Source organism: Rhinatrema bivittatum, chromosome 11 (assembly GCF_901001135.1).
Source record: "Rhinatrema bivittatum chromosome 11, aRhiBiv1.1, whole genome shotgun sequence".
NCBI classification, from domain to species: Eukaryota; Metazoa; Chordata; class Amphibia; order Gymnophiona; family Rhinatrematidae; genus Rhinatrema; species Rhinatrema bivittatum.
Window position 1 is genome coordinate 21,327,846 of NC_042625.1, and position 25,363 is coordinate 21,353,208.

A 25,363-nucleotide genomic window follows, 5' to 3' on the forward strand; every position below is an offset into this window, starting at 1 on the left:
AAGCAGCTAAGAGAGAGTGAAAATACATCCTTTCACGAGGAGGGGAAAAAAAAAAAAAGACTATGGAGACTTGTGAGGAGCTGTTGCATGAGAACCCCACCAATATATGCCCAGAGAGCTATTGAGTCGGATAATGTCACCCACTTGCGTGGCTAATTATTGTCCTGCTTGCCCATAGAAAACATCACACACTGTTAATGATGGTTCTCTAACTAAATTAAAGGGCAGTCTTGCAAAACTTTTGCTTGGCTTCATGGTTTTGAATTCAATAGCCTATGAGCAATGGGAAGTAAAGGAATGGGCAAGATTACTCGGTCAAAAGGATAAGTCAAAGTAAGTCTCGGTCAAAATAAACCAAATTTAAACAAACAACTATATATAAAAATAGCTTAATAAAGTTCAATATGTCAATGAAACTACCTCTTTACAGGATGGAGGAAATAGGCAAATATATGGACTGTCATGGAACAGGTTTAACATTGAACTAAATAAACCAGATCTGATCAAAACAGGCAAGTGTATTTTGTAGGCTTGCTGTGACCTCAATATCTAAATTTTGCAGTTAGCTGCAATAAATTACCTGGACTTCTCGCTCTGTTTAAATCCAAGTTTCTCACTGTTCCAAAACATTTGCAGGGGAAGATTATTTGGCTTGTTTGGGATGGTCCCTTATTAATCAATAATATGAGCTGTCTAACGATAATCAAGGTTTTAAATATGTTTATAAAATTTATGAACTGAAACAATCAGCCTGACTGTAAATAACCACAAGTGCAGATGCTAGCCACAAAACATAGAAGCAGCTTTGTCCTAGGTGAATACCAACTATTCAATACAAATATACTTTAAAAAAGATAGTTTTTAAAATGTGATATTTATTTAAAATAAGAAAATACAATCTAAGAATTTTTCGTAACAGCACACCAGCACTCATCATAAGTAATTGATCACACTGCATTCGTGTTCTGATTTTTTTTAAATTCTTTTTTATTGTTTCTGAAATGGTACCATTGTACACTGTACAAACCATAACTAATAATGGAATAAATAAATGAAAAAAAAATCATTACTGCTGTACAAACACACAAGAACCGTAAGGTGGAAATGATTAAGTATGCAAAAAAATGAAAAGAAAAATATAGGGTTTTTTTTTATACACCTAACAGGTCCATAGACATAAAAAGAAAATGTCAAAAAAACAGTGACAATGTTTATGCAATAAGATTACCACCGAAAACAAATAGTTTATACTGCCTTGATTTTTTCATAAGTGCCAGCACTTTTCGGAATGTTTTAACAACTATTTTCCCAAGCATAAAAATTCCAAGGAATAGCTGTACTATAAAAGGTTTGGCTGAGTAAATCCTTTATTCAGGCACCCCACGAGTTTCACAACCTCAGCTATCTCTTTGCTTAAGTTTTATTAAGTTTGTGTGAATAACATGAACGCCCTCCCCTCCCCCCCATCCCGCTGACATTCAGCACATAAGTACGGAAGCACTTGTTCAGATTTTGCACCATTTCTAAACATTTTACCCGTCGGAGAACTTTTTGTTACCTAGAAAGCTGCAACTGTCCCAGTCACCTGTATGATTATTTATATATATATATTTGATTTTGCACGTACAACCATCACCATTCACCGGCAGGGAAAAAAACCCCCCATTTATTTCATCACTTCCCACTGGCCCTGTTAATGCTGTCAGGCACTTCGATACAAGACTAATAACAGTCTTAAAGACCATTTCAAATGTCCTTACACTAGGTAACCTCAGTGCCTCCAACAGCTCCTTCTCATAAAGGCTGACACTAACAGGTTTAAGGAACCCCACACTAGTGTGCTACTGTTCTGAAATGTGCAGAACTGTTCCCAATTTATTACAAACAAAACTGAGATTTAACCGAAAGGAAGAAATTAAAAAAAAAAAAAAAAAAGTGCTCGGTTTTCTTTAGATCTTTACAGGACAAAAGCTACAAAATGAGGTCGTGCTGCGCAATTCCCAAAGCCACAAGCACAGTGAACACAAAGCAGAGCAGAAACAAGCAGGAAAGCAAATGCAAAAAACACATTTAATATTTAAACCTGTTGGTGTCAGTAATATTAATGACAATTTATTTTTTAAAACTGTGCTTTGAGGTATTTTAAAGGATGCTATAGTATTTACTCTTCTTACTAAAGTACAGGAGCCCACTTCCATAAAGAGAGCTTATATCCACACCTCGCAAAACATGTAGGGAAACAAAATCAATCTACAGACGTTCAGCAGAGCTCATACACAGTGGTCAGATCGATCAAAAGCAGCCTCTAAACAATGTACAATATAGTTATTTTTCAACAATTGTTTTAACCACCTCTAGTTGAAAAAGCTATTAACAAAAATGGTGAAAAATAATTTAAAAATATTACAATTTAAAGGGAGGGAAAATAATTTCAGGGATTTAATGTCATAATTGTTTTCTTTCTACTTTTTCATTGTGGACATGCACTTCAATCTTCACCGCCCCCCCCCCCCCCCAACCACAAAATCTGGGCTCAATGTACAGACAACAAACTAAACTGACAGCCACTGTGATGTCATCGTGTAGTACATTTTGAGAACAAGCAAAACATATGCAAGAGAGCAGAAGTCCTCTGCTATACTGGACTATATTCTGCCATTATGAGACTCTGGCATGAATGTCAAATAATATATAGCACTGCTAACTTGCCTCTGAGACAGCCTGGGATTCTAGTCTGGCTCTAGTTCTGTAACCTCTGCTCCAATCCAATTGACTTCTTATCCTGCTGGCACTGCACTGGGAAACTTTTCAGACCCCTGAAGTGCCCAGCAGTTAGATTTGCTAGAACTGGCGAGTGCCAGCATTCACAGCAGTTCATTTTCCTTTGGGGGCTTCTGCCTCGTGAATTCAGTAGACCTGGCTTTGATTGCTACTTTAGGGGGTGCTCGTGCCACAAGTTCAGCTACTGTGTTCAAGCATCAACCCCCATCCTAATGTGTTTCTGTGAGAATCAGAATATATCCAGATGGGTAATAAAGGGGGACCAGATAAAAATCAGATGGAGACATCCCCCGGGGAACCCAGGTGAGTTTGCTGGCAGATTACTGCAGGGTAAAGGGGAAGCAACAGAAAAAAAATGCACTTGGTTTTTATACTGTTCCCATAAATGATTGAAATCTATTTAGTTAGTTAGTATCTGAAATGTTTATTTTGGTATAAAGAAATCACTCCTAAATAACTAAGTGCAGGAAGTTACTTTGGGTGTTAACTATGAACATGCCATGAATGGTCAGCATGGATATATATATATGTAATTTTTTTTTCCGTTTTCCAAGTGTCTCAAACATGAAAGCAGTAAATGCAAACAATACAGCAGTCAAAATTCAAGCCATTTTCACTCAAGGAGAATTCAGAAATAGGTTTATCAAATTTGATATGAAAATGGATAGAAACTGTTTCATGCATTCCTTTATGCTCATTCTGCAAACTAGGTGCAACTGTTGTCACAAATGTTCATTTTTATTCTAAAATTACAAGACCCATCTGCTCTATACAGAGCAATAAAGAGTGCACAGCTACCACTGTGCAGACTGCAGAATAATCTGATTAAACAAACTGAAAGTCTGGAATTTCTATAAAAAGTAGAGAAGGTTAGGAGGTATGTGCCTAAGAAGCCAATATTTATAAGAATAACTGAAAAGAGAGAGAGAGAGAGTAGCTAGCTTCAGTGGGCATGACAAACAGTTTCTGGGAAGTTTTTCACGGACCAAAACCTTTTATTACTGAATAGAATCCAGTAACCTGAATGGAGATCAGATTTAAGACAAAAGCTTTGAGCAATAAATAGTGCACAGCAAGCTGGACACTAAAGGATTCAGATGCCTTGGGAGGCACGAAGCTGAAGGCATTTAGTGTTTGGGCAACACATCAACATTGCTTAATGAACATCCTATTGTGTGCTAGTACACTTAGAAAACATCCAGGCACTAGAAACCATGTACATTTTAAAAAGAGTCTACGCTCAGCTGTCTGCATGGAATTCTCGGTGAGAGCAGAGCCCTCTTGTCAGCGGGCATTCTCAAAGCTGCCCTGCCACTGATGGATGTCTTATGTGATGCTGAAAATCCACAAATCAACATTTTTTTCTTATTTTTCATTTACGAAAAAAGGATATATGAATGTGCTCTGTACTGATCCATTTCATCCTGTGTTCATAGGAGTACTAACCAACAGAATGTGTTAATGACTGAAATCTTATGGATGAATTTAAAAAAAAAAAAAAAAAAAGAGGAAGCTATGTAAACCCAATTTGGAACTAATATGGTCCCTTAAGTTTTTCATTGATCTACTCTTTTCGGTACTGGATTAAGTGCACAGGACCCAGATGCAAATTTTACTAAACTTGTATTCCCTGCACAAGGGCTTGGGAGGAGGAACCTGGGGTGCCAGCTAAATTGTTTTATTGCAGTACACAAATCCCCTCCCACTGATATTCCTTGAGTATGGCCTATGGCTGCTTCAGAAATTTGATTAAGGAAACAAAAACCCTCAAACATTAAATCACTTCACAAAGTAGGTAACAGTTTAAGAGGTCCCACCCCAAACATGGAAATGTAACTGCTTTACTCCAGATGTGAAAATGGCTTCTTACTCATCCAACTTTGCTACATTTGTTAAGTTTAAAGGAAGGGAAAACTTGCTACATGGCATCATAAAAACACAGGGCACTTTTGCAAAAGGAGACATCGCAAAACAACTATAAAAATGTTAGCACTGTTTTCAGAAGACAAGGCACAGAAAGAAGCAGACAGCAAGTCAGAACAATGAACCTCACATGTAAGCTAATACCTGACCTGTACCATTTTAAATACCTTACATTGTTAAATAGAGAAATGAAAAATACAGCAGCAACACAAATGTCAAACTGATTTTAGAAACAGTGCGTAGACCCTCCTGAGTTGTTTACTCCAACCAATTTCAAAGACTGCAACTTAAAAAAAAAATATTCTGAATGTATGCCTCAGAGGAACCGTTTTTTTTCAGTCTCAGAAATCACGTCTCTGGGTTTTCGTGGATTTTTGCTTGCAACACACTCTAGAGTTCTGTTCTCATCCGAGAGAAGCTGCTTAGGTAAGGTTGTTCTATAATTAAGCCCACTGATGTACCTTACAGAAAAAAAATGACCAGAAAATTGAATATAGTCTAAATTTCCTCATCATTTTGTTGGGAAGCATCTACTTTCATCTTTTTAGAAGGCGGCACTCCTCCTTCAGAATCCTTAATGGAGTGAAAAAGAAAAAACAAAGCATCAGTGCATTAGCTATGTTTAGCCACAGCAAAACTAAAAGCTCTCTGCTCTACTCAAGAGATTAGAAAGAACTTGGGGTTACATAGCAAAATTGCTTACCTTGTAATAGGTGTTATCCCAGGACAGCAGGATGTAGTCCTCACATATGGGTGACGTCACTGGACGGAGCCCTATCATGGAAAACTTTCTGTCAAAGTTTCTAGAAACTTTTGACTGGCACTCTGAGCCCACTGAGCATGCTCAGCATGCCATGATATTCTCAGCCACAGGGGTCTCACTCTAGTCTCGTATGTAGCAATAAGCTTTAGCAAAAATAAAATAATAAAATGTATCAGACCCAACTCCGCGGGGTGGCGGGTGGGTTTCGTGAGGACTACATCCTGCTGTCCTGGGATAACACCTATTACAAGGTAAGCAATTTTGCTTTATCCCAGGACAAGCAGGATGCTAGTCCTCACATATGGGTGATTAGCAAGCTACAGGCTGACTCATTCTTGTATTGGACCAACAGCAACCAACTTGTGCAACGGGCACAACAACTAGTGTACTGTCGGAAAAAATGAGGCAGCCTGAAATCACAGCAGTCTGGATGCAGACGGATTACGCTGGAAACAAGTTCTTTAAGACAGATTGTCCGTAGGCTGAATCTTGTCGTCCTTTTTGTCCAAACAGTAATGAGCTGCAAAGGTGTGAAGAGAACTCCATGTTGCTGCTTTACATATGTCAAGGACTGACACTGAACGATAGTGTGCTACTGAGGTTGACATTGCTCTTACTGAGTGTGCTTTTACTCGCCCTTGGAGAGGAAGGCCTGCTTTTTCATAGCAGAACTTTGTACAATCTGCAAGTCAGTTAGAGAGAGTTTGTTTGCCCACTGCTTTACCCGGTTTGTTTTTATCAAAAGAAACAAAAAGAGTTGAGTGGATTTCCTATGGACTGCAGTGTGGTCTAGGTAATACGCTAGTGCACATTTACAGTCCAAGGTGTGCAAAAACCCTCTCACCCTGGTGAGAGTGAGGCCTTAGGAAGAATGTGGGCAAGACTATGGACTGATTCAAGTGGAATTCCATAACTACCTTGGGAAGGAATTTAGGGCGAGTAGGGAGGTCATGTAGAAACTTTGTATAGGGTGAATATGTGACAAGTATTTGTTTATTATCTTTCTTATAGTTTTTAATTTTTAATGTTTTAGATATTTTAGATTTTATGGAAGAGTCTAGGAATATAATACAGTATTTGAAGTTAGTTATATTAAATGAAGCTTTGTAATTGATTTTTAGATTTTGGCACTTTAACTGTTTTTAATATTGTTGGTAATGACCTAATAATATTTTATGTGCCCTCTTGTAACCCGTTATGATGGTAACTTACTTAATGACGGTATATAAAAGCTATTAAATAAAATAAATAAAATAAAAAGTGCTTGTAACTCACTAACCCTTCTAGCAGATGTAACAGCTGCTAAGAATAGAACTTTCCATGTAATAAATTTAATATCTCAGGAGTCCATGGGTTCAAAAGGAGAACGCATGAGTCTTGTTAGTACTACATTAAAGGGCCCATTCTGTGACTGGTGGCCGTAACAGGGGTTTAAGGTGAATTAAACCTCTTATAAACCTACTGACAAGGGGTTGCGCTGATATCGGTGCATCCCCTATTGTATGATGGTAAGCTGAGATAGCATTTAAATGTACCCTTACTGACGTGGTCTGGAGACCAGAGTCTGAAAAGTGCCAGAGATAGTCTAATATAGATGATGTGGGGGCAGGCAAAGGGGTTAATACTTCTCTGCGTGCACCACGTGGTGAATAGTTTCCACTTAGATTGATAGGTTTTTCGTGTGGAAGGTTTACATGAAGCTACCAGCACTTGAGACACATTAGTTGAAAGATTGAGTGGTTGTAGGATCAAACCTTCAACATCCAGGCTGTTAGAGATAGGGATTGAAGTTTGGGATGGTGCAACCTGCCCTGATCCTGAGTTATGAGAGTAGGAGCTGTACCCAGGCGAATTGGCTCTCTGATCGAGAGGTCGAGAAGTATAGGAAACCACACTTGTCGAGGCCAATATGGGGCTATGAGTATCATTGCCCCTTTGTCCTATTGTAGCTTTACTAGTATTTTGAGTATTAGCAGTATCGGGGGATACGCGTATAGAAGACCTGAATTCCAGGGGCGAGCAAAGGCGTCCCTGGCGTACTTGCTGGTCCGCTGGTATAGGGAGCAGAAGTTGTTCACTTTGTGATTCAGTTCGGTTGCAAAGAGGTCTATGGTTGGTTGGCCCCAGCGTTGGAATATTCTGGTCGTTACCAAAGGATCTAGGGACCACTCGTGGGGATGGAACTGACGACTGAGGCGATCAGTTACAATGTTGTGGATGCCTGCTAGATAAGTGGCCTGGAGAAACATGGAATGTCAGGGCCCAGTCCCAAATCTGTGCGGCTTCTTGACAAGGGAGATACGAGTTTGTTCAGGTACCACACGGCTACTGTGTTGTCTGTCTGTATAAGAATAGTGATGTGTGAAAGGCAGTCCTTGAACACATGCAGAGCATAACGTATAGCTCGAAGCTCTAGGAAATTGATTTGAAATGTTGCTTCAAGTTTTGTCCAAGTACCTTGAGTTTGGAGATTGCCTATGTGTGCTCCCCAACCTAAGGTGGATGCATCTGTAGTTAAAAGTTACTTGCGGAAATGGTTGATGGAAGGGTAGGCCTGTGCGCAAGTTGTTCTTGTTCGCCCACCAGAGGAGAGATGAACGTAGTTGGTGGGTTATTTGAATTGGTGACGACAGTGGTTGAATGGCTTGTATCCACTGTGATCTTAATGTCCATTGGGTTATTCTCATGGCTAATCTGGCCATAGGAGTGACATGAACTGTGGAGGCCATGTGGCCGAGCAGAGTTAGAAACTGATATGTTGTCGCCTGTTTCTTTGTGCACAGAGATTTCGCTAATGAGGAGAGTGTCTCTGCCTGGTCCTCTGGGAGGAAAGCTCTTGATATTATGGTGTTCAACTCTGCTCCGATGAATTGCAGGAGGTGAGATGGCATGAGGTGGGATTTCTGGTAGTTGATTAGGAATCCCAACAAGTGGAGCAGATTGATTGTGAGCCTGAGAGAAGTGAGACCTGCTTGCTTTGACTGGCTTCAGATGAGCCAGTCGTCCAGATAAGGAAAAACGTGTACACTTTCCTTGTGCAAATGAGCAGCTACTACCGCTAGGCACTTTGTGAATATTCGGGGAGCTGAGGCAAGTCCGAATGGCAGAACCCGGTATTGAAAATGCTGATGACCCACCAGGAAATGCAAAAACTTATGATAAGGAGGGAATATTGGAATGTGAGTGTAAGCATCTTGAAGATCCAGAGAACAGAGCCAGTCTCCTGCTTGAAGAAGGGGAAGCATGGTGCCCAAGGAAACCATTCTGAATTTTTCTTTCCGTAGGAATTTGTTGAGATTTCGGAGGTCTAAGATGGGACATAGGCCTCCTGTTTTCTTTGGAATGAAGAAATAACGGGAGTAGAATCCTCTGCCCTGCTGAGGTCGGGGAACTGGTTCCACGGCCCTGGCTCTCAGAAGGGTGGATAATTCTGTGTGCAGGAGAGTGATATGATCTTTGTGTATCCAAAGAGACTTTGGTGGAGAGTCTTTTGGTACTGTGAGAAAATCCAGTTGGTAACCGTGTTTTATAATGGATAGTACCCATTGATCTGTTGTAATGTTTGACCAATTGGGTTGAAAGAAAGAGACCCAACCTCCCACTGGTAGATTTGGGATCGGGTTGGTGGACTGGCTGCTGTCCTCTGGCGGTTTCTCAAAATCCTGATGCAGGGCCCATCTGAGGCGGAGGTTGAGATCTAGATGCCCTTGGTTGTCTAGGCTGACTTCTCTGTGCTGGTCTAGAAGCCCTACCACGGGGGGTGCTGGTGGATAATACCTCCATGGTCGGTAATAGGGTTTTCTGGAGACTTTCCTTACTGTCCTACGTGCAGAAGCTGGTGTTTCTGTTGGAACAGCAGAAAGCTGGCGCAGAGTTTCAGAGTGTTCTTTTAATTGTGCCACTGCATCCTGAACCTTTCCTCCAAAAAGGTTGTCACCAGCACAAGGCAAATCTGCTAGCTTTTCCTGAACCTCAGGCCTGAGGTCAGAGGCCTTCAGGTCAGAGGCCTGAGGTCAGAGGCCCACCTACGTGCACTAATTCCAGTTACAGCCATCCTGGAAGAGGTTTCAAAACTATCATAGGCTGCACGGACCTCATGTTTGCCTGCTTCTAGGCCCTTGTGTATTTTGTCATTTACTGAGTCTGGATACTGTTGAGGTAAAGTCTCAGATAGTTGTTGCATCTGCTTCCAGAGGTTGCGTTGATACTGAGTCATATATAGTTGATATGATGCTATCCTGGAAACAAGCATTGAGCCTTGAAAGACCTTCCTGCCCAGAGTGTCTAAGAACTTTTGTTCTTTGCCAGGAGGTGTCGATGAGTGGGGACGTATCCTCTTCGAATTTTGGGCAGATTCTACCACCACAGATTGGTGTGGGAGTTGGGCCTTCTGGTAACCTGGAATATGCTGAACTAGGTAGGTGGCGTCCATCCTTTTGTTTACCGGTAGGATTGAACATGGGTTCTCCCACAGTCTGTGCTGCAGGTCCACCAGGACTTCATGTACTGGAATTGCTAAAATTTCCTTAGGAGGATCCACAAACTGCAGAACTTCCAGGGTCTTCTGCCTGGTGTCCTATTCTGCTACTAGTTGAAAGGGGATGGTATCAGCCATCTCCTTCACAAAGTTTAATAAGGAGATGTCCTCTGGAGGTGACTTCCTCCTTTCCTCAGGTGGGGATGGCTCAGACAGTACATCTTCTGATGAGGAATCCGTGTCTCCCTCCTCCCAGGTGTCTGATGAAGGGTGCTGTGGGGGAGTAGAGTGAGGTATGAACAAAGGCATCAATGGCATCGATGGTTTTTGCGGTGGCATCGATGGAAACACCGGAATTCTCGGCCAAGAAATCCCAGATGGTCCTGGAACAGGTTCAGGCATGGGAGAAACCCCGGAGGCCTCGTCTTCACTCATGGGGATCGGTATTTGCGGTGTGTCTTTGGTTGTGTGGGTAGAGCACCGATGAGGGCATCGAGCTTTGACAGGATTGGTGCGAAGATTGAAAGGTCCGGCGTCGGCATTGGCATGGGTGTCTGTTTGGATGGCATCGATGGTTGAAGGTCTCGGAGAGCGTCTTTAACTGCCTGATGAATAAAACCATCCAGTTCCTCCCGTATAGCTGGTGAGGTCAGAGCAGCTTAGGGGGTGGCAGAGAAGGCGGAACCGGCACTTCCACAGGTCCCTGTGGTGGCTCAGTACCCGGCACCGTTACCGGTGGGGAACGCCTTGGAGTGAGCGGCATCGATGGCTCTTCCACTCGAGACCTTTTCAGCGATGGTTCCTTTGGCATCGATGGGGTTCCCGGAATCCATGCGACATCGGGTGTCGACGTCCGTCAATGACGATGGCGATGCTTTTCCCGATGGTCGGTGCTTTTCTTCTCAAGCACCGATGTAGATTTCACCGATGACTGGGATGGAGTGGGTAATAATTGGTCACCGGAGCCGTCAGGGCGACGCTTTCGAATGATTAATTTTTTTATCCTCTCCAACCGGAGACGACTGAGTCGATGTGGACATCGATGGTATTAAATGAATATGGAAGAGATGTTTCATCTTCTCCTGACGGGCCCGCCTACTCTTGGCTGTCATTTCGGCGCATTGTGGACAGGAGGAGACATTATGGGATTCACCCAAGCACAGCACACACTCGACATGCTGGTCGGTGGGCAGTTCGGGCAGTTCGGGCACTTTTTAAAACCCGTTGCCATTATGAAGGCTGGACATCCGTCGACGGCCTTTTGACAGAAAAATTTTGTTTAACCGGAATCGACGGGGAAAACACAAGTACTCACTGGCCGGTGAAGACAGGGAGATCCCTATGAAGGGGATGAAATGAGAAATTTTAAACTTTTTTTTCTCTTAGTATTTTGTGTGAGAAAAGTCACACAGGGCTCCTTCACTGCAATGCTAACTGCAGCGCGGAAAAACAAAGACTGAAGGGAGACCCCTGTGGCTCAAGGGATCATGGTATGGTGGGCATGCTCAGTATGCTAGTCAAAAGTTTCTAGAAACTTTGACAGAAAGTTTTCTTTGACAGGGTTCCGTCCAGTGACGTCACCCATATGTGAGGACTATCATCCTGCTTGTCCTGGGATAAAGTCTCAGTCCTTGGATTTCCTACAGAAACTTTCTTGAAGCAGGTGTAATTTTGTCACTTGATGATGTGAAGATAGATATTAAAAGGTAAAATTTTAAAAGAACCGCACGGGCATCCATTTGCACTCGGTTCCTGGCACTGCACATGGATGTGCCGATTTTATAACATGTGCGCGCCGACGTGCGCATGTTATAAAATTGGCTACCTGTGCGTGCAAGGGGGGGGATTTTCTTAGAAACATGCAGCGACGTGATAGGGCATTTCCCCAGTTCCCTCCCAATCCTGTAAAAGCTCGATGCCCTCATCGGTGCTCTACCCACACAACCAAAGACACACCGCAGTCCACTCTCTGGAAGAGTAGTAAGGTGCGCATGCCAGCTAGCTGCTGGCGCCTGCTTCACCAGGACAGTGCCTAATGGTGCTGTGCCACCCCATACCCCGCCCCTTTTTTTTTTTTTTAAAAACCGGCTCTTCTGTCCTTACCGGGAGATACGCGCGAAGCCATGAACATTTGAAAATGCCTGCAGCGTGCGCACGGCCCGGTATTGATGCGTGCCAGCATTTAAAAATTCACCTGTAAGCGGGCAACATTATTTATTTTACTGACCTTAATGTTAAACCAATAGTTCGTCACTCACAGGGCAGAAGCCCCATGTTACTGCTTATAGTAGCCACAGCAGAAGAATATTGGTTACCTGAGAGTTTTTGGATGACTCTGTAGTTGAATCTTTGTCTCCGCAGGGTTGCACTTCTGTTTTTTCTGAACTATTCATTGAACTTGCTATTGAAGACTGCGAGTTCTGCCCAGAAGTATCTGAAAACAAAAGGTCAGGGTGTGTATAAGTTTTTCCTGGAATATTTTGGAACCTTACTGTAAAAAAAAAAAAACAAAAACAAAAAAAACCCAAAACCCAAAAACAAAAAAAACAAAACAAAAAACAACACACCTTACTCAAGTCATGCACTGGAAATATATTCCTAGAACACAGTGGCAGATAAAGCAAGTTGCTTCCTTTAAGTGGTAGTTTCCGTAGATAGCAGGATGAATTAGCCATTACATGTGTGTAATGTCATCCGGCAGCTTGGAACGGACTAGTCTCGACAAGCTAGTAGCTTTGGGCTCTTCCAAGTATGTTCGTGAGTTCCCACGTGGGCGTTTGTCTTGTCTCCTCAGACTATACTAGAGCTTCGCTAGATATGTAGTTGACTCTCCAGAGACAGGTGAGTTTTCCATGGCTATTTCACTCTATCTATGGAAAACACAGCTCTCTGCTACAACGGCAAGGGAGAAGAAAAAGGGTTCGCACTCAAAAAGCGGGGAGTAGCTGGCTTGTTACGGCGGTTACTACCCCAAACCAAATGTGCCTGATACTTCACTTTCCATGCATATCCAGCATGGTTCTCTGCTTCATCGGCATGGGAGAAAGACTGATACATCACGCATTTCCAGCATAGCTCTCTGCTTCAACGGCAGGGGGAAAAAAAAAACAAAAAACACAAAAACAAAAAACTGATGCTTCACGCATATCCTGCATAGCTTCAACGACAGGGGTGAAGAAAAAAAGGATTCGCAATCACAAAGCGAGGAGTAGCTGGCTTGTTACGGCGGTTACTACCCCAAACCAAATGTGCCTGATACTTCACTTTCAATGCATATCCAGCATGGCTCTCTGCTTCAACGGCAGGGGAGAAGAAAAAAAAACCAACAAGGGCTGTACAACATAGTATGGGTAAAACAAATAAGCATGGGTGTAGCTTGCTTATCGCGGCGGTTACTGCCCCTACTACCCCTAACTAATCAAGCTAGATATTTCACTTGGATGCAGCTCCATCACTGCTCTCTACATTAATGGTGGGGGTGGAAGGGGAGTAGAACAAGGAGCTAAGAGAAACAGATAAGAATGAGAGAAAAAATGTGTGAGGCTTGCTGGGCAGACTGGATGGGCCATTCGGTCTTCTTCTGCCGTCATTTCTATGTCTCTATGTTTCTATGGTAAGCAAAACTTGCTTTTTCTGTCGATGAGCAAGCTGAATTAGTCAATACAAGTGGGGAGTCCCAAGCTGAGAGTTGCAGTACAGCATTTACTTAGTAAGCAAACCCAGCCCCTCACCGTGAAGAGTAGACTATAGTGAGACCAGATTTTGCAAAACTGCTTGTCCAAATTTACTTTCAGTCTTTGAGAGGTTTTCAAAACATAAAAGTGTGAATGGAAGACCAAACTGCAACTTTGCAAATATCTTCCATAGATATTTCTCAAATATAAGCAATGGACACTGCCATGGCTCTCATTTGATGAACCTTTACAGAGTCTGTGATTTGCAGTCCTGCTAAGGTATGGCAGTGTTGAATGCACTCAGCCATCCAGTAAGACAAAGTACACTTGGCAACCACTACTCCTAGTCTGATGGGGGTCATATGAAATGAATATTTGGGAGGTTTTATAATGAAACTGACCCTTTTGCATGAGTATGTAGGGCTTTTTCGCTTTCATGTGCATGGAGCTTTGAAAGAAGGTAGGCAGTACGATGGATTGCTTGATATGGAAAGCCAAGATGACCTCTGGCAGAAACCGGATGAGTATAGAGAACCATCCTGTTGTGGAAGAATTGCATATACAGGGGATAGTGGCCAAGAGCTTGTAGTTCACTGACTTTCCTAGCTGAAGTCACTGTGACTAGGAACACCACTTTCCATGTCAAGTCCTTTAGAGAAGCTGACTTTGACTGAAAAGTAAGCTTCATTAGCTGGGAAAGGACCACATTCAGGTCCTATGAAACCAGGTGGCTTTTATACCGGAGGCTTGTCATGCCATAGATCTTTAATGAAATGAGATATCAGTGGATGAGTAGAGATTGGTTTGCCATCTACTTGAGTATGGTAAGCTGCTATAGTGCTGAGGTGCACTCGCACTGAAGAGGTGGTAAGGCTTGAGTCAGAAAGGTGGAGCAAGTATTTCAGTAGGTGCTTAGGGTTGCAAGAAAATAGGTTCACAGAATTTTGACGACACCATTTGGAGCACCTATTCCATTTGAAGACACAGTTTCTTCTAGCTGAAGATTTTCTAGATGAGACTAATATGTCCACAATCTCTCTGGGTAAGTGGAGATCAGTGAGCACTGAGCACTCAACATCCAAGCTATGAGGTTTGAGGGCCAAGAGGTTGGGATGACACAATGTTCCATTTATCTGATTTAATAAAGAAGGGTCCATTCCCAGATGAATGGGAGGACTGCTTGAAAATTGTATGAGATATGCATGCCAGATCTGTCTGGGCCATGAGAATCAGATGAGCGCAGTCCTGAAGAACCTTCTGCACTGTTATGACAATAAGTGGTAATGGTGGAAAAGCGTACATGGTGCTTTGTCCCCAAATGAGGAGGAAAGCGTCTTGAGCTAGTCTATGATCGCTTGACAGCACTGAGCAAAACTGATTTAGTTTTGTGTTCAGTGTGATGCTAAGAGATCCACCAATGGTGGACCCCATAAGCTGAATAATTCATCGGCCACTGATTGCTGTAGAGACCACTTGTTTGGCTGAAACACTGTGCTCAGTTGATCTGCCAGCATGTTGGAGATGTCCAGCAGATTTGTGGCCTGTAGAACAATTTCTTTCCACCCAATTCTAGATCTTTAGGACTTCCTGGCAATGATCTCTTTCTTCCTTCCTTGTTAATGTAAAACATTGCGACTTGGTTGTCTGTTTGAATCAGGATGCTCTTTCCCTGAAGAAGATGCGCAAAGGTTGATAGACTGTATCCGACTGCTCTTAACTCTAGAAGACTTAATTTGATAGTGCCTCTTTCGAAGAGTCCAGATGTCTTGTGTTCAAAGGGTTCCAGTGTATGCTCCCCATCCTTTGGTGAAAGCATCCATCACTAGATCCTATCGTGCTTGGGATTAAGACATTAGTAACACAATTTGTGGCTGTTTGAGGGACATAATCTTCCCACAGATACAACTTTTAAAACCACTCATCATATTTGCTTTCTTCTCCTGACCAGACAAGGAGGAAGAGAAGGCCATGCTTCCTGATTATGCTGTTTTTGTTTCTTTTTGTAGCACTGAAAAGGGCTGTTGTAGGACTGCAGTGGGAGTGAAGCAACTTATGAAGAAAACTGAAGTAAAAATATCAAATTGAGAAGGTTATAGGATTTTTTTCAGAAAAAAATATGGGAGAGGCAGAGTTCGTGGCTGTTCTGTGCTGGGACAAAAAAATGAATGAGGAGACTCATGAGGCAATGCACGTGTGGGAACTCCCGCATATGCTCAGTAGAGTTCAAAATTGTACTAGCTTGGAGAGACAAGTCTGTTCGCTGCTGGGAGATGATGTCATCCACATGTCATGGCTAATTCAGCCTGCTTATCCACGGAAATGCACATAAGACTCATGCAGAATGCCTAATTTCCTTCATATTGCAATACAATAGATCTCTGGTTGATCTTTATATAGCTTTCCTTTCACAAGGATTCTCTGTGCTTATCCATGGCTTTCCTAAATTCTGTTCAATTCTATTATTGTTTTTGTCACCACTGGGAGACTGTTCCATGTATCTACCACCCTTTCTGTGAATAAATATTTTCTAATGTTATAACAAAATATACCCCCTTTTGAGGCTCATAGTGTGACCTTTGGATGTAAAAAGCAAACTTCCTTTCCCCTGACTGAAGACACAATGTGATGTGAACATCAAACTAACTGCAGAGCTCCACACAAGCTGTCAGGAGATGATTGGTTTTGTGCCAATACTGTGCTCAGCCATTCAAATTCAGGAGTGCTTTTCGCTGGAGCTGCCAGTGTTTGACCAGATGCATTCTGGACTCCGCCATGGTGAAAGAGAACAACTGTGCCATGCAGAAATGACATTTTTTGCATTAAAGAGTTTGTACTTGAAGACTTCCCCTTCCAGCCCTCTGCTGAAACCAGGATTCTTAAAATCGGCATTACATTTGTCAAAGGGAGGCAAACCAAAAAATAGAATCCTCTAAAGCAAAAAGGCAAAATCCCACAGAATAAATGTGATAAAGTGTCAAAATTTTCTGTATATAGTAGAAAGCTTGTGAATAATGCGTCTTCCTGTGTCTCAAATGTGATGGTGGTCTGGAGGACACAGGAGCTGGATGGAACAGACGTGCCAAATGGTGGCACCGGTGATTAAAAAAAAAAAAAAAAAAAAGCTCCAAAGCACCGATAGCACATTCTTCTAGAAAATAGAGGTAAGATTTTCTTTTTTCTTTGGGTTGGATTTTCTAACACTGTGCAAGTGTGTGTAGTGTCCCTAACTGCTTAGGAGACGGAGAAATACTGAAGAGATAAGCTTCCTGCATGGGTATATGTAGGCTGACGTCAGATTGAAATCTGACTCCGTCTCCCAACTGCTATCAGGAGTACACTATACCCATTGGTCCTGAGTCCATCTGTTATACGCTAGGAAAAAATGCAATTTCTAAGAGAAAGGAAAAAAGAACATTCTGAAAAAAATAAGGAAAAAAATGAGAGAACTTGAAAAGGGAGGAGCTGATGCTGGACACTGCTATCCATTCCATAGATGAAAAAGAAAAGACTGAGGCGCCTTTCACTGAGGACTGTTTGGTGAAGTGCTTGATACATGTCTGTAAAGCCTTCTAGCCAATGAGCTGACATTCTCTGTACATTATACAATGAGATGACATCAGCTACACAATATAGGTTGTCCATGGAAAACCAATCAGATCTTTAGATTCATATCAAAAACATTCTAATTCTATTAGGTTTAAGTGTTCTCCATGGACAAGCAGAACAATACAGCCACAAATATGGGTAACATTATCTGACTACACCTAGTCAAGCTTCATATCGCTCTCCAAGCTCAGGAGTTTTGAAGATCCCTATTGAGAATGTTCAGGATTTCCCTTGCATGCCTGCTCCTCAATTATTTTCATTCGTTTTACAAAACTGTCAGAAAAGATCTCTCTCCAGCATCACCATGTCTGAAGAAAATTAAAAACATTTCAAAATACAGAAATGTTGACAGGAAAATCATCTTCCATCCAAAAAGGAATGAACCCATTTAAAAGCTGCGAAAAATGTAAGAAAAATATGCCTACTTTAGACTTACATTCTCAATGTTTAAAATACTTGAGCTTTGATCATGATACAATGATGTGCAGCCCCTGGTGGAAGAATGTCCCCAGGGGCCATATAGCATATAGAGAACTTTGACTAAAATATGAGAAACTAGCTCAAAATGGAGTGACTCCAAAGTTCCCATTTATTGGGATACGATAGTAAAAAACACACTGAAGCATCAGCGCCAGAAACTGCCAGCACAGAGTAGTCTTGGCACCAGTCAGTGTGGAAATATGGTCACCAGGATTAACTGGTGCAAAGAATTACCAATGTCGATCTGACAATGTAGGAGATCACCAATGCAGGAAGATCAGAACCAAAATTCACCAATGCTGAAGGACTGGCACTGAGGTTCACCAACACCAGAAGGTCAGTGCAAGATATATAGTCTCTGAAAAGTTGGCGCCAAGATACATCTACAACAAGAAAACACAATACTCTATTGCAAAAATCACCACTACAGATGAACTCTTTATCAATGCACAGCACATCTGTGCATTAAATCAGTGACTCAAGCTCCTCAAAGCAAAAGAAACACAAAAAAAGAGAAAGAAGATATAGAAAAGAAAACACATCAAGTAATACCTCATCACTGACTGTAATCTCAGCAGAGAATCCAATGGAAGAGACTTCATTAAAAGATGATCAACCACAAAAGCCTACACCAGAAAGCCATGGGCAGACTTTTTACATAAGTATGGAAAAAATAACAGAGAAATAACCCTCATTCCAAGGATCAATATTGGAAATATTGAGAGAACATTTAAAAATGAAACTTCTACTAACAGCATTTGAGAAAAGAAAACAACCCACATTGAAAGAAAAGTGTGGGAAAATAATTATTTCACTATCATTCTCCTACATAAAATTACCTCAGATGATTCACTGAGTAACTATGATTTACTACAAGAACATGTTATATTTGGCCAGCCACGGGCAGGCCCCGAAACCAGCCGCACTTACCCCATGAACCCGGACACCGCCAGATTGTCGTGTGGTAGGGATGCTGCCAGAACGCTGTTCCCCCTCCTCTCTGCACCAGCCTTAGGCGCACACATGCACAATCACATGCACTTTAAAGACCCCCACGGAGGGAAAGTCACTTCATGGCGTCTAGTGAGGACCTCACCCTTCGCCCTATTTAAATCCCAGTCACTCTGCTCTTCCTTGTCTCAGCAACAGGTTCTCCTGCCTAGTGCAGTACGTGTTGCACCAGCTGACCAGCCTTGCCTCATCTCGTCCAAGCCTTCTTTGTCCAGTTTGTCCTTGCTCCGTTTCCTTCCAGCCCTTCTGACTATTCACCAGGATCTGACCACTGCTATGGACATTGACTACTCCTTTGCCTGCCACCTGGACTTGACCTTGCAACAAACACTGACTACGCCCTGCCCTCCACCTGCCCAGACTTTTGGCCCACCTCTGGACTCTCTCTTGGATCACCCTTGGAACCCACAGAATTCCCCCTCACTCTGATAACTATGTCCTGCTCTCTTCCTCTTTCTCTCATCCCCCCTATATCAATTACAAATGCACCCTATATGTCCATCGCTGAAGTACACCCTAAGATTTGGAATGCTTGAAGGTTTACCTGTTTGTAAGCTTGCTTTAATAACTCATCCTGTGAATGTTAAATCTGTAAACCGTTGTGATCTAGTGATTCTCACATGGAACGACGGTATAAAACACAAATAAAATAAATAAATAAGTCCTGCCAGCCTCAGGAACCCAAAGGCTCAACCTGTGGGGAACAGAGCTGGTTTAGGCAAAATTCCAGCTTGTCCCAAACCAGAGTATGTTCGCCAGTTGTCAGTGGGGGCCTAGTAGGTTCACCTACTAAGCTGCATCAATCTTGCCACAGCACAAGGGCTCATAATCATTACAGAAGAGTCATATATATCATCACCTGACCCATCATTGGCTTCCTCCCCAAAGCAACCATGAATTTCATTGCTGCCAGATGGCACAATGTACCCAATTTTCTTGCAAAAGATGTCTGTAGGAAGAGCAGAACGAAACTGTAGAGCTGCAAGGTATTCTAAAATGTATCCAAACAACAAGGCAGTATAAATGCATGAAGCATTAATGTCAGTACACACAAAATTATGGCAGACATCTTTTTCAGGAGCTCCAATAACTATAAATGTTGATATTAAATATAGAATACAATGTTGGAGAAGCTATGGGGAAGCTGGGACATATTTTAATGTTTGGTGGACATGTATACTCCTATAGGAGTTTTGGGATTGCGTGGGAACAGAGATCGATACAATAATGGGGCATAGGGCACGGCTTGGTCCCAATTCTGTGTTTATTGGGTCTGTGGTTGGATATGGCTATGGGAAGAGATGCACACAAAGTATGTGATCACCTACTTTATCAGCACGTTTTGCAATTGCTACCTACTGGAAATCAGTGCCATCGATAGCACAATGGGGCAAGCAAATTCTTACTATTGCTGTTTTAGAAAAGTTGGCATTTGTGCTGAAGAAAAAGGAAAATATGTATGAACGGATTTGGGGAAATATCTGGAGGCAGAAGGGTTGGCACACATTGATATGTGAGAAGAGGTGAGTGGGGCTGTTGGGTATAAGACCAAGGGAACTGATTATGTTTGCATTTAAAGTATGTACATGTTGTGACACCAGTGGACTTAATTGATATATTTATATTTTTCATATGTATGATTGTTTTGGGCCTAATTACTTTACTGATTTTTTTGTCCGTTCAGTAAATAAAAAATTTGAAAAAAAAATATAGAATACAAAAATGCCCTTGTCATGAAAAAGGACAACTATCACATTATTTATTTATTTATTTCGGATTTTTATATACCGACATTCTCAATACAAGTATCGAATCAGGTCGGTTTACAAAGAACAAAACTGTCGCAATAAAGGCGTTACATTAAACAGCGTTTCTTAACATATGAGTAACATATAACATTATTTATTATTATATAACATTATTATTTATTATTATTTATTATAATAATTTATTATATATTATATAATAATTTATTATATATTTATTTATTATATTTATTATATATTTATTTTTATTTATTATTATATTATTATATTATATTATATAATAATAATAATAATATAATAATAATAATAATATAATAATTATACTCATATACATATTATACTAATACTAATCTATCTTTATTATTCTTCTATATCTTTATTTACTTATCTATTTCTTCTATATTTATTTCTTACTACTCTTTAATTCTTCTTTATTATCATAATCTTCTCATTTCTTTATTTTTTTATTCTTCTTCTATTATTTTTCCTTCTTTCATTATTAATTCTTCTTATTCTTATCATAACATTATTATTTCTTAACATATGAGTAACATATAACATTATTCACTAATACTAGAGTCTGCAATGAAGATACAATCCGCCATAATTAACCAATTGCCAACACAACAATATGACATCTTCTCTATCCCCAGACCTAAAAAAAGAGGGGGTGGAATAATGTTAATAGCAAAAAAAGAACTGAGACTGTCCCAGCAAGCCTTCAAATCGACGACCAAATTAGAAATCGGACTATTCAAATCCTCCCAGCTTCAAGTCTGCCTTATTTACGCCCCCCCGGGGCTCCTAGAATCCGACCCTTCTCCACTCATCGAAACCATAGCCAAACACATCAACACTAACTCACCGGCTATTATTTTAGGAGATTTCAACATCCATGTTGACTCCCCTACCCTATCATCTAATTGCGAAGCCCTTCTCTCTTCTCTCCAGGCTATGGGATTCAAACAAATTATAAACAGTCCCACACACAAGGCAGGCCACACGCTTGACCTAATATTCATTAACGAAACCATCTCGCCCATCACCCCTCCTTCCTGCACCCCCATCCCCTGGTCAGATCACTCGATGATAACTACAAAATTATCTATAAAACAAAAATTGACCCCTATTGTTACTAAATCCTCGATCCAGTTCAGGAAACCCTGTCCCATGGACACTCTCAACAACAGCCTGGCCGAAGAACTAATTAAACTGGACTTCTCAGATGTGGATACCGCTATGAACTCCTGGCAAACTATTACACACTCAGTAGCTAACAGAATTTGCCCTGTAACAACAAAAGTTATCAACCCAGCCCGCACGAACAAGAAACCCTGGTTCTCAACCGAACTAAGGAAACTCAAACAGGATCTACAACACAAAGAACAACGCTGGCGGAAAGATTCCTCCCCTTCCTCACTTGCTTCGTACAAAACTGCAATGAGCTACTATAGGACATCCATTACCCGCACCAAACGAGATTTCTACGCCAAAAAAATACACGGCTTCTTATATGACCCAAAAACTCTGTTCTCATATGTAGCTGCCCTTACCACACCTATGCCCCTCACCATCCCAGAAGAAGAAGCCCAGAACAAATCCACAGAGTTGGCTATCTTTTTTGATGACAAAATCAAAAACCTACTTGCCCCCCTGGCATCAACTAACACTTCCCCAAACCCTTCGCAACCATTAAGCCTCGCAACCAATAACCCTCCACCAACTATCTACAGACCGTCACTAGAAATTCTTGAACAGACATCCTCCCTGGAAATTGAATCAATAATCAAGAAAATGAAACCTTCCACTCATCCATTGGACCAAATACCAACCAAACTACTTCTCACCATCCCTAACACCATTGCTAAACCGCTGGCAGACATCATAAATTGCTCCCTCAATCAAGGATCGGTCCCGGACTCCTTAAAAATTGCTTCACTTAAACCCTTACTTAAAAAACCCAACCTGGACCCAGCCAACCCTGCAAACTTCCGCCCCATTGCAAACCTACCTTTTATAGCCAAGCTAATGGAAAAGCTTGTCAACATCTGACTCACAGACTACCTTGACTCCCACAATATTCTCTACCCCTCTCAATTCGGATTCAGGAAACGCCTAAACACAGAATCCCTCCTTCTTTCTCTAACGGACAACATCCTGATGGGCCTTGACAAGGGACAATCTTACCTGCTAGCCCTTCTCGACATCTCTGCCGCGTTCGACACGGTAAACCACACTATCCTCTTAAACCGTTTAATGGAAATAGGCATATCCGGCTCTGCACTGCTCTGGTTCACATCCTTTCTGAACAACAGACACTACAAAGTCAAAATAAATGACAAAGAATCTCACTCCATTCCATCAAACCAAGGCGTACCTCAGGGTTCGTCACTTTCCCCTACCCTGTTCAATATATATCTACTCCCTTTATGCCAGCTACTCAATAGTCTCAATCTCACCCACTTTATATACGCGGACGATGTACAAATCATAATCCCCATCTCGGACCCCATCTCTACTCTAAATTTCTGGAACAACTGCTTACAAGCCATCAACCTTCTGCTCTCTAGTCTCAACCTGGTCCTAAATACTTCCAAAACGGAACTACTGGTTATCTCCCCTAGTGACAACAACCCCCTCGCAAATAATGCTAGCATCCCATTAGCAAACCAGGTCAGAGATCTTGGGGCCACCCTTGACTCTAGAATGAATTTCAAAAAATTCATTAACGCCACAACCAAAGAATGCTTCTTCAAGCTACAGGTCCTGAAGCAACTTAGACCGCTCTTACACTTCAAGGATTTCCGTTCGGTGCTTCAAGCCATACTATTTTCAAAGATCGACTATTGTAACGCTCTATTACTTGGTCTCCCCGCTTCGTCCACCAAACCTCTTCAGATGCTGCAAAACGCAGCGGCTAGGATCCTTACAAACACTCGTCGCAAGGACCATATCACACCAATCCTAAAAATCCTACACTGGCTGCCCATCCAATAAAGAATACTTTTCAAGGCTCTCACCATCATCCACAAATCCGTCTACCAGCAATCCACTCTCCAACTCACCTTCCCACTCGAATTACATACTTCCGCAAGACCGATCAGAACTGCCTACAAAGGTTCGCTCAAGGCCCCCCCCCAACAAATCATCGGTCCACAACTCTATTCACAAGCGTGCTCTTTCAACAGCAGGTCCACTACATTGGAATTCACTTCCCCAAGACTTACGTCAAGAACAATGCCATTCAACATTCAGAAAGAAATTGAAAACCTGGCTGTTCGCAGAAGCCTACCGCTGAAGGATCTCCTCAACCATCACTGACTCTCATTCTCCCACCCCTCCCTAATCCCTACCCCCCCTCTTTTCCCTCTCCCCTTCCCCCCCTTCCCCCCCACCCAACCTCACCCTTTCCTTCTCCCACTGGACATACCATGCTAATAACTGCCTAGGATAAATCTATGTTTACGTATCTTATAGTTTTTGTTGATTATATATTTATCTCTCTCTAATTGTTTCTTAGTTTAAATTCTGTACTGTCTTCCATTGCCCAGGTTTACGCTCCCTGTTTAATGTAACTTTACTTTCTACCTTGATGTTAATTGGTTTCCCCTCAGTTACATTGTAAACCGGTACGATAAGACCTAGTCTTGAGCATCGGTATAGTAAAAGAAATTAAATAAATAAATAAATAAATCCATATTATTATTATAGGCAACAACCAATTGTGATGCACGGCCAACACCAGCAATCTAGACAGCTGTGATGCGGTTCTATGGTTCGTATGCTGGTCTCTCTCTTCTGGAAGCGCACCTAACTGTTTCCGCATTCCTCTCTGTGATCCCAGATAATAATTTATTTGTCAGGGGCAAATCTCAAGTGTCCTCCTGACCAGAGTCTCGAACCCCCTCTCCCATAGCTGCAACTGCTTTCTGAACTCTCTTGGTGGAAGAAACCACTCTCCCTGAGAAAGGCTGGTTTTCTTCACCCTCCCTCTTGAGTTTTCCCCAATTGATTCTTTGGTTCTCAGCCTCGGGACATACCCTCCATCACAACAGCCTAACCAAAATAGACCACACAAAGACAAACCCAACAATCTCCACAAAGGTTAACTTCTGCTTTTTGACTCAGATGACAAAACAATTAAATTCATTTTCAGAATTACAAGTTGGGGGACTTCAATTTTTTCATAAACTGGCAAATGAAAGCAATGGACCAATGAGTATTAAAAACCATAGGACTGACAAGATGGCGACTGCAAGCTAAGACGCAACGGATGGCCCTCCTTGTTGGCTCTCTTTTCCCTCTCCAAATTGCTTTCTATCGAAATGCCATATACCAAAAGGAAGGGACGACTCAGGAGTGAAATACCAGCCACCTCCTCTCTGAGTTCCCCCATTCAGCAGAAAATAGTGGGGTTTCTTGCAGCGGCATCAGAATCCACTTCGGCTGTGTCCTTGGCGGGAGGGGTCAGGAAGCAAACGGCCTCCCTGCCAGACCTTGATACCACACTCAGCCCCAGAGCTCCTCAAGACTCTTTCCCCACCGAATTTGAATAACTTGATCAGGGAGGAGCCGCTGTCAAGCTCGCCTTTTGTTCAGGTTGTGCTGATCGCTGTGGCTGGGATGTCCCCTCTTTCCAACGTTGCAGGAGTTGGTGCAAAGAACAATAAAGGTTTTTCCACCTGGAGATCAATGGACTGCACTAGCAAGTGGTGACGATAAGTGTCTTCTCTTCCTGGCTTGTACTCCCTGCATTGGTGGGGACCATGCTGAATCGGGTGAAGATGGTGGTGAGTCCCTGAATTTGGCTGCTTGTGGCATTTTACAGAGTTCTGTTTCCATTACTTTGGACTCTGTTTAGGCGGCTCTTGTTGTTCTTCAA

General features: G+C 42.0%; 1 protein-coding gene across 2 annotated transcripts in view; it reads right to left on the bottom strand.

Annotated features, from left to right (window-relative positions):
- Nucleotides 1-881: 881 nt before the first annotated feature.
- BCL7A (BAF chromatin remodeling complex subunit BCL7A) overlaps nucleotides 882-25,363 on the bottom strand; it is a 130,672-nt gene continuing 106,190 nt past the window's right edge. For both annotated transcript variants that reach the window (XM_029571253.1, XM_029571252.1), the window contains exons 5-6: nucleotides 12,260-12,378; nucleotides 882-5,277 (exon numbers count right to left, since the gene is read on the bottom strand). In XM_029571253.1, the coding sequence (XP_029427113.1) occupies nucleotides 5,203-5,277; nucleotides 12,260-12,378 (194 nt within the window). In that variant the 3' untranslated portion in view covers nucleotides 882-5,202. The remainder of the gene's footprint in view (nucleotides 5,278-12,259; nucleotides 12,379-25,363) is intronic.